The sequence below is a fragment of the Enhydra lutris genome, unplaced genomic scaffold (assembly GCF_002288905.1).
Source record: "Enhydra lutris kenyoni isolate GAN:26980312 unplaced genomic scaffold, ASM228890v2 scaffoldscaffold16, whole genome shotgun sequence".
NCBI lineage: Eukaryota > Metazoa > Chordata > Mammalia > Carnivora > Mustelidae > Enhydra > Enhydra lutris.
Window position 1 is genome coordinate 38,657,567 of NW_019154100.1, and position 10,383 is coordinate 38,667,949.

Here is a 10,383-nt window from a genome sequence, read left to right on the forward strand (position 1 = left end):
ACACACACACACACACACACACACACACACACACACACACACTATCCTCAAAATACCACATATCGGAAAATGGTGTTAACTAAGTGTGCATCGCAAATAACTGTTTCCTCTATTTAACCAAGAACTCTGTGTCAATTGTAACCCTTTTTAGCATGGGGATTTGTGTATTTATTTTGAAAAAAGACTTCTGAGGCCCTAAGAAATCAATTTAAAAACTTTCAAACAACAATACCTAATCCTTACCTCTTGATACCTGGAAACTCCACCATTAACCGCAGCATCTATAACTCCATTCAGGCACATGGTCAAGGGATTAATATTCTGCATCTGTCTTGTCTGACACTGACTAATCAGAGTCTTCAGCTGCTGATTCTTATTTTCCAACACTTCAATTGCATTTTCCAGAGGACTCATTTCTACCTGAGAAGCAAATGCACATAAACATATTTTGGATTTTGTGACATTTAAGAAGAAAGTAGATTATCCGTGCTCTGAATTATCTGTGCTCGCCCTTGGCTCCAATCAGTATCTCCACCAGGGGCCATACAGTAGACTAGACAAGGATGTGGAAGACAAATCAGCTGTTCATTTAAAGGTCTGGAAAGTGAAGGTGATTATACTGAGTGGTTGAAACGTGGCAGGGATAATCAACAACCATCAACCCTATATTAGCACTGCAAGAAGCCATGTAATCCTTAAAAGAAAATCCGAGGATCTCATGTCTGTTAAAACTCATTTTTCTTTTCTTTTGAAGGACTAAATATTCAGGGGCCCTGCATATTATTATCACCTTTTTAGTTGCTTACTTAATGCAGAGCATCACAGGAGATACAAAGATGCATTTACAAATCCTCTGATGTCAAGGAGTTTCAGCCCAGTTGGAAAGATGGGACATATGCCCATATGGACCCCATATGCACATATAACAGCACCATAAGGTAGCACAGGATGGTACTCGGTTGGGAGTTATGGAAAATAAGATAATCGTATATGCTGTAGGATCTATTTGTTGAAGGAGAGCCAAACAGAATTATAATGATTTAAAAATTCTAGGTTATATGGGGAACCTAAATGTGAAAATGATGAAAGTGTTCTTCAAATGTTGAACATTGTGGCCATTACTGTCATTGACATTCTCTTTGAAGAGAAGGTCTGCCAAGTTCTTAGCTGTAAAGAATTCAAGCTTACAATAAGCACATTTAAATATTGGTTTTTTCCAGTTAAGGAAACAAATTAGATTTTTAAAGGTCACTTACATCATCTTCAAACAACACTGAAAAGTACTAGACTAATTTGACTATGTCAAAATTAAGATTATACATTCATTAGGAGGCATTATGAAGAGAAGGAAAGATAAGCAAAAAAGGAGAAGATATTTATAACATATAAAACCATCAAAGAGCCTATGTCCAGAATATATAATGAACTCTCAAAAACAAGATGGCAAATGGCAAATGACCCAGTAAAAAAATGAGCAAAGTCTCTACATGGACACTTTATAAAGGAAGAAATCCAAATGGTCAGTAAATACATGAAAAGGTGTGGAACCTCACTTGTGATCAACATGAAAAACACCACCACAGTAATCAAAACATCTACATGGATACTTTACAAAGGAAGAAATCCAAATGGCCAGTAAATACATAAAAAGGTGTGGAACCTTACTTGTGATCAACAACATAAAAAATGATACCACAGTAATATACTACTAAACACTCACTAAATGACAAAAAAAAAAATAGGACAACAGCAAATGATGGTGAGAATGTGTTACTAGACTCTCTCAATTTTGGCTGTTGGTAGTTCAAATCGTTTCAATCACTTTGGAAAACAGTCTGGCATTATCTACTAAAGTTAATGATTTCTTTACTATATTTCATGGTCCTACATGCAGTTCTATGTATGCCTATCTCTGGAAAAAAAAGTGGAGTAGGAGATGTATGTAGATGTGTGTGAAGAAAATGTGTGTACAAAAATGGTCATAAATGTCTCAAAAATCCCTGTCTGTTGATAAGAGAATGCATAAATATATCATGGTATGTTCACACAATGGAATAGCACCCAGCAATGCAAACAAACTTCAGTCACAGGTAATAACATGGACTAACATTCAAATAATACTGAGTGACAGAACCAAATCAGAATATACAGACTATGATACTGTTACATAAAGTTTGGAATCACGCAAAACTAAATTGACTTGTTTTAGAGAAACAAACTTAGAGGATCAACCAAGAAAGGGAATGGATACCATAAAAGTGAGGACAGTGGTGATGTAAGAGAAAGGGAGCGAGTTGTCACTAGAAAGGGGTACATGAAAAGCCTCTAGGGTGCTAGTAGCAATGTTCCCTGACTGAGCGCTGGCAAGTGGGTATTTATTTGTGACAATAAACATTTGTTTTATAAGCACAAAAGCTGAACCAGGAAGTAAAAGGCTGAGGACTCGGATGGACTGAAAGTTAAAAAGATATCTTAGAAAGCAGGACAGTGGTTGGCAGGGCTGGGGAGGAGGAAGAGGGGAAACGTTCAGTGGGTATAGAATTTTCGTTTTGTGAGATGAAACTGATCTGTTGCATAAGAATGCACACATAGTTAACTCTGTTGTACTGTACACTTAAAAATAATTAAGACGGAAAATTTTATATGTGTTTTGGCCAATGGTAAAAAAAAAACATGCTCATCTTTATAAATTCAAATGCTACTAATATGAAAAAAATTTAAAAAGAAAACAAAATGGGAGAATAGTCCAAGATGGCAGAGAAGGAGACCTTAATTTCCTCTGGTCCCAGGGATTCAGCTAGTTATCTATCAAATCACTCTGAACACCTGTGAACTCAACCGGAGATCTAAGAAAAGAATTGCTGCAATTCTACAAATAGAAAAGCGACCACTTTCTGCAAGGTAGGAGGTGCTGAGAAGCAAATCTGAGGGGATATTTTGGAAGATAAACTGGGGGAGGGGAAGCCTATGGAGCTACTGGAAAGTGACATAGCAGGCGAGCACAAAATCAGAACTTTAAGTCTGCTATGGTGAAGGACGTCTCTGCCTGAAAGCAGGGCAAAATCCTGTGAAGGAGAGTGTGGTCTCAGGATCCCCGGAGTCAAAGGAAGATCGGGTGACCAGTGGAGCAGAGCTCCCAGGCATCGGAGCAGGGAAGCCGGCTGTAGTTAGCAAGCCTTGGAGTGGGCTATGAGCTTGGTGCTGCCATATACCGCAAACAGCAGCACAGTCTGGTGACTACTCTCTGAGCAGGGGCCCAGCAAGCAGCAGAGCTGTGGTAAGAACCCCCTTCCTCCCCTGGGGAGGAGTGGTGCAAGTATGTATCGAAGGAGCCTGCGGGGTTTGCAGACTCAAAAAGGGGTCACACACCTGAGATCGAAACACTCAGTCACAGGTTGGGTGAGCACGGAGTGTGCGTGGAGACCAGGGGGACAGGAGTGACTGACTGCTTTTCCCCGAAAGTGCACTGCTGAATGGGACCCTGAGCTTTGGGTTCTGGCACTGGAGATTGGGAAGTCGCCATTTTCATTCTCATCCTCTTAAGCCAGCACAAAAAGCCTTCAGGGAACAAAAGCCACTTTGAGAAGTCTGGAACCACTTACTTAGCCTGGCCACTGACAAGGGTGGTATAATACTGCCCAGGGAAAAGAGACCTGAGAATCAGCACAACAGGCCCCTCCCCCAGAAGGGGCTAAGACCAAGTTTACTGATCACAGAGAACTGCAAAACTACAGTGGTAGGGGAAAACTGTATATAGAATTCATGGTATTTTCCCCATGATTCTTTACTATTTCAATTTTAATTTTTTTCTCCTTCCTTTTTCCATTAATTTCCTACTTTATCAACTCCCTTTAAAAAATCTTTTTAAATTTTCATTTTCAGAGTTACATTCTGTACTTTTATTGCATTTAATTTTCTTTTTGTATATGTATGTTTTTCTTTCTTTACAATTTTGAGATGCAGTTTCTTCTAACAAACAGACCAAAATACACTAAGGATATAGTGTATTGCTCTGTTCTGTTCACTTGTCTGATTATATTCTCTTTAAAAAAAAAAAAAAAGTTATTATTTTATCTTTTTTGATTTCAGCTCTCTTCTGATTAGTTTAGTGTCTAATTCTCTGGGGTTGTTGCTGCCATTTTAGTATTTTGTTCTCTTGTTCATCTATTCTTCTCTGGACAGAATAACAAGATGGAAAAACTCACCTCAACAAAGAGAACAAGAGGCAGTACTGACTGCCAGGGACCTACTCAGTATGGATATAAGTAAGATGTCAGAACTAGAGTTCAGAATAACAGCTACAAAGATTCTAGCTGGTCTTGAAAAAAGCATAGAAGACACTAGAGAATCCCTTTCTAGAGAAATAAAATAACTAAAATCTAACCAAGTCAAAATCAAAAAGGCTATTAATGAGAGGCAATAAAAAATGGAGCCACTAACTAGGATAAATGAAGCAGAAGACAGAATTAGTGATATAGAAGACAAAATTATGGATAATAAAGAAGCTGAAAAAAGATAACTACTAGATCATGAGGGGAGAATTCGAGAGATAAGTGATACAATAAACTCAAACTATATTAGAATAATTGGGATGCCAGAAGAAGAGGAAAGTGGAGGGTGGGGTGGGCAGAAGGTATACTAGAGCAAATTATAGTGGAGGACTTCCTTATTTTGGGGAAGGAAACAGGCATTCAAGTCCAGGAGGCACAGAGAACCCCCTTCAAAATCAATAAAAATAGGTCAACATCCCACCATATAATAGGGAAACTTGCAAATCTTAAAGACAAAGAGAAAAATCCTGGAAGCAGCTCAGGACAAGAGGTCTGTAACTTACAAGGATAGAAACATTAGGCTGGCAGCAGACCTGTCCACAGAGATGTGGCAGGCCAGAAAGGACTGGAATGATATATACAGGGTGCTAAATGAGGAAAATATGCAGCCAAGAAAACTTTATTCAGCTACATTGTCATTCAAAAGAGAAGGAGAGATAAAAAGTTTCCAGGACAAATAGAAACTAAAAGAATTTGTGATCACCAAACCAGCCCTGTAAGAAATATTAAAAGGTAACCTTTAAGTGAAGAGAGAGCCCTAAAGTAACATAGACCAGAAAGGAACAGAGACAATATATACAGAAACAGTGACTCTGTAAAGTAATACAAAGGCACTAAATTCGTATCTTTCGGTAGTTACTCTGAATGTAAATGACCTAAATGCCCCAACCAAAAGACAAAGGGTACCAGATTGGATAAAAAAGCAAGAACCATCACTATGCTATCTGCAAGAGACTCATTTTAGACCCAAAGACACCTCCAGATTGAAAGTGAGGGGGTTGAAAACCATTTACCATGCTAATGGACATCAAAAGAAAGCTGGGGTGGCAATCCTTATATCAGACAAATTAGACTTTAAACCAAAGACTGTAATAAGAGATGAGGAAGGACACTATATCATAATTAAAGTGTCTATCCAATAAGCCCTAACAATTGTACTTATTTATGGTCCTAACATGGAAGCAGCCAATTATATAAACCAATTAATAACAAAATTAAAGAAACACATTGATAATAATACAATAATAGTAGGGGACTTTAATACCCCACTCACTGCAATGGACAGATAATCTAAACAGAAGATCAACAAGGAAACAAGAGCTTTGAATGACACTTTGGACCAGATGAACTTCACAGATATATTCAGACCATTCCAATCTAAAGCAGCAGAACACATATTCTTCTCAAGTGCACCTGGAACATTCTCCAGACCAGATCACATACTGGGTCAGAAATCAGGTCCCAACTGGTATGAAAAGATTGGGATCATTCCCTGCATATTTTCAGACCACGATGCTTTGAAACTTGAACTCAATTACAACAGGAAATTTGGAAAGAACTCAAATACATAGAGGCTAAAGAGCATCCTACTAATGAATGAATGGGTCAACCAGGAAATTGAAAATGAAAACACAATTATTTCAGGTGATCCAGGAGAGAGATATATAGCAATACAAGTTTCTCAAGAAGCAAGAAAGGTCTCAAATACACAACCTAACCTTACACCTAAAGGAGCTGGGGGAAAGAACAGCAAATACAGCTTAAACCCAGCAGGAGAAAAGAAATGATAAAGATTATAGCAGCAATCAATGAAACAGAAACCAAAAGAACAGTAGAACAGATCAATGAAACTAGGAGCTGGTCCTTTGAAAGAATTAATAAGATTGCTAAACCCCTGGCTAGACTTATCAAAAGGAAAAGAGAAAAGACCCAAAGAAATAAAATAATGATTGAAAGAGGAGGGATCACAACCAACACTGAAGAAATACAAACAACTATAAAAACATAGTATGAGCAACTATATGCCAACAAATTAGGCAATCTGGAAGAAATGGATGCATTCCTAGAGATGTATAAACTAGCAAAACTGAAACAGAAGAAATAGAAAACCTGAACAGACCCATAACTGGTCAGGAGGTTAAAGCAGTCATCAAAAGTCTCCCAACAAACATGAGTCTAGGGCTGGATGGCTTCCCAGGGTAATTCTACCACACATTTAAAGAAGAATTAATACTGATTCTTCTGAAGCTGTTTCAAAAAATAGAAATGGAAGGAAAACTTCCAAACTTGTTTTTTGAGGCCAGCATTGCCTTGATCCCCAAATCAGACAAAGACCCCATCAAAAAGGAGAATTACAGACCAATATCCTTGATGAACATGGATGCAAAAGTTCTCACCAAGATACAAACCAATAGGATCCAACAGTACATTAACAGGATTATTCACTACAACAAAATGGGCTTTATTCCTGGGCTTCAAGGTTGGTTCAACATCTGCAAATCAATTAATCAATGTGATACACTACATTAATAAAAGGAAGGACAAAAACCATATGATCCTCTCAACAGATGTAGAAAAAGCATTTAACAAAGTACAGCATCCTTTCTTGATCAAAACTCTTCACAGTGTAGGGATAGAGGGAACATACCTCAATATCACCAAAGCCATCTATGAAAAACCCACAGCGAATATCATTTTCAATGGGGAAAAACTGAGAACTTTCCTCCTAAGGTTGGGAACATGGCAGGGATGTCCACTATAACCACTGTTGTTCAAGAGAGTACCAGAAGTCCTAGAGTCAGCAATCAGACAACAAAAAGAAATAAAAGGCATCTGAATCGACAAAGAAGTCAAATTCTCATTCTTCTCAGATGACATGATACTCTATGTGGAAAACCCAGAAGACCCCACACCAAAACTGCTAGAACTCATACAGGAATTCATTGAAGTGTCAGGATATAAAAATCAATGCACAGAAATCAGTTCCATTTCTATACACTATCAATGAAACAGAAGAGAGAGAATTAAGGAATTGATCCCATTAACAATTGCACCAAAAGCCATAAGATACCTAAGAATAAACCTAACCAAAGAGGCAAAGGATCTGTACTCAGAAAACTATAAAACACTCATTCAAGAAATTGAGGAAGACACAAAGAAATGGAAAAACATTCCATGTTCATGAATTGGAAGAACAGATATTGTTAAAATGTCTATGCTACCTAGAGCAATCTATATATTTAATGGAATCCTTATCAAAATACGATCAACTTTTTTTTTTACAGAGCTGGAATAATACTAAAATTTGTATGGAACAAGAACAGACCCCCAAATAGCCAAAGGAATGTTGTAAAAGAAAACCAAAGCTGGTGGCATAATAATTCTGGACTTCAAGCTCTATTACAAAGCTATAATCATCAAGATAGTATGGTACTGGCACAAAAACAGACACATAGATCAATGGAACAGAAGAGAGAACCCAGAAATGGACCCTCAACTCTATGGTCAACTAATCTTTGACAAAGCAGGAAAGAATACCCAATGGAAAAAAGACAGTCTCTTCAACAAATGATGTTGGGAAAATTAGCCACACGCAGAATGAAAGTGGATCACTTTCTTACACCATATATAAATATAGACTCCAAATGGATGAACGACCTAAATGTGAGATGGGAACCCATCAAAATCCTAGAGGAAAGAAAACACAGGCAGTAATCTCTGCGACCTCAGCCACAGCAACTTCTTGCTAGACACATCCCAAAGGCAAGGGAAACAAAGGCAAAAATGAACTACTGTGACTTCATCAAGATAAGAAGCTTTTGCACAGCAAAGGAAACAGTCAACAAAACCAAAAGAAACTGACAGAATGGAAGAAGATATTTGCAAATGTCTTTGCAGATAGAAGGCTAGTATCCAACATTTATAAAGGACTTATCAAACTCAACACCCAAAGAACAAATAATCCAGTCAAGAAATGGCCAGAAGACATGAACAAGTATTTCTCCAAAGACACACAAATGGCTAACAGACACATGAAAAAATGCTCAACATCACTTGGCATCAGGGAAATACAAATCAAAACCAAACAGTAATATACCATCTCACACTGGTCAGAAAGGCTAAAATTAACAGGTCAGGAAACCATTGATATTGGTGAGGATGTGGAGAAAGGGAAGCCCTCTTACACTGTTGGTGGGAATGCAAGCTGGTGCAGCCACTCTGGAAAACAGTATGAGGACTCCTCAAAAAGTTGAAAATAGAGCTACCCTACTACCCAGTAATTACACTACTAGGTATCTATTACAAAGATACAAATGCAGTGATCCAAAGGATACAAATGCAGTGATCCCAAGGGGCACCTGCACCCCATGTATTTATAGCTGTAATGTCCACAATAGCCAAACTATGGAAAGAGCCCAGATGTCCATCAACAGATGAATGGATAAAGATGTGATTGATATATATATATATATATATATATATATATATATATATATAATACATATAATAATATATATATATATAAAATACATATATATATGTCAACAGATGGATGGATAAAGAAGATGTGGTATATATGTGTGTGTGTGTGTGTATATATACACACACACATACATACACACATACTGCTCAGCCATGAAAAAGTGAAATCTTGCCATTTGCAACGATGTGGATGGAATTAGAGGGTATTATGTTAAGGGAAGTAAGTCAATCAGAGAAAGATAATTATTGTATAATCTCACTGATACGTGGAATTTAAGAAACAAAACAGAGGATCATAGGAGAAGAGAGGAAAAAAATAAAAGAAGAGGAAATCAAAGAGGGAGATGAACCATAAGAGACTCTTAATCATAGGAAACAAACTGAGGGTTGCTGGAGGGGCACGGAGTGGAGAGATGAGGTAACTGGGTGATGGGCAGTAAGGAGGGCACATGATGTAATAAGCACTGGGTATTATATAATATGGTTGAATCACTGACCTCTACCTTAATGATATAAAATAAAATCTTAAAAAGATCTTATTTATTTATTTGAGAGAGAGAGAGAGAAGCTGACTACCCGCTGACCAGGGAGCCCGATGTGGGACTTGATCCCAGGACCCTGGGATCATGACCTGAGCCAAAGGCAGGTGCGTAATCAACTGAGCCACCCAGATGTACCAAAAATATATATTCTTACCTAGCATTCAACAAATGCCAAAAAGAAAAATTAACCCTAGTATGATCAATTTTTATCAGTTAGTTGGAAAGATTAAAATAACACAACACCCAGAGTTGAAGGGTTGTTGGGAAAATGGGTATTCCCAAGAACAGTTATCCCCACCAGACAGGACATAAGGTGGTACATGCCACCGTTGGCCCATGAATCAAAGGTTAAATTGTGTACTCATTAATAGATCAATTCACTTTTAGGGAAATTATTCTAAGGAGACGGTCAAAGAAGTATGCAAAGAATATTGTGTAAAAAGATGTTTACTGAGGAATTATTTTTCATCTAGTCCCCAGATTGTGATCTTTAAATCTTGTTTTCCACTACAAAGATGCAGGAGTTATTGGAGAAATGGTTGTTTTAAGGTCTGGGGTAGGGAGTGTGTGAATGAGCATGGAGCACCTAGTCATCCCACTAAGCCAGGAAGGCAGCTGGGAGGAAGACCTTGAAGCAGCTGGCCTGTGATTCATTCACTCTCTTTAATGGAGGAGAAAATATCCTTGGGGGATAGAAAACAAGGCAGGTGATTGGGTCTTATCCCCTCGTCAACTGAACCTTCAAGTAAACAGACTAAGATAAATTGCCAGGAGGATGAGATAGTATCTGTGTCCTCAGTGAAAACTGCTTATACTAATAATACCCAGAAGCCAGGAGACATGATTTCCTACAGAATGTCCCAGAAAAGTGTTATAACTCTTTGAAGTACAAAATGGAATATTTCATAATTTAAATGTAGTCCCTGGATGAGGAATCCCGTGAATCCTACTTGGAGACTCCATCTATTCCAAATAATTATTGATGTGGGAAAGACAGACCTGGAGGACAAGGCTTGAGGTCTCAGATG

General features: G+C 37.9%; 1 protein-coding gene across 1 annotated transcript in view; it reads right to left on the reverse strand.

Annotated features, from left to right (window-relative positions):
* The window catches only part of LOC111147295 (dedicator of cytokinesis protein 4-like), a gene marked incomplete at its 5' end in the record, with an annotated part of 117,611 nt that overhangs the window by 26,195 nt on the left and 81,033 nt on the right, over positions 1-10,383 (reverse strand). Inside the window, one exon of the mRNA XM_022503251.1 lies at positions 244-420. Coding sequence (XP_022358959.1) covers positions 244-420 — 177 coding nt within the window. The remainder of the gene's footprint in view (positions 1-243; positions 421-10,383) is intronic.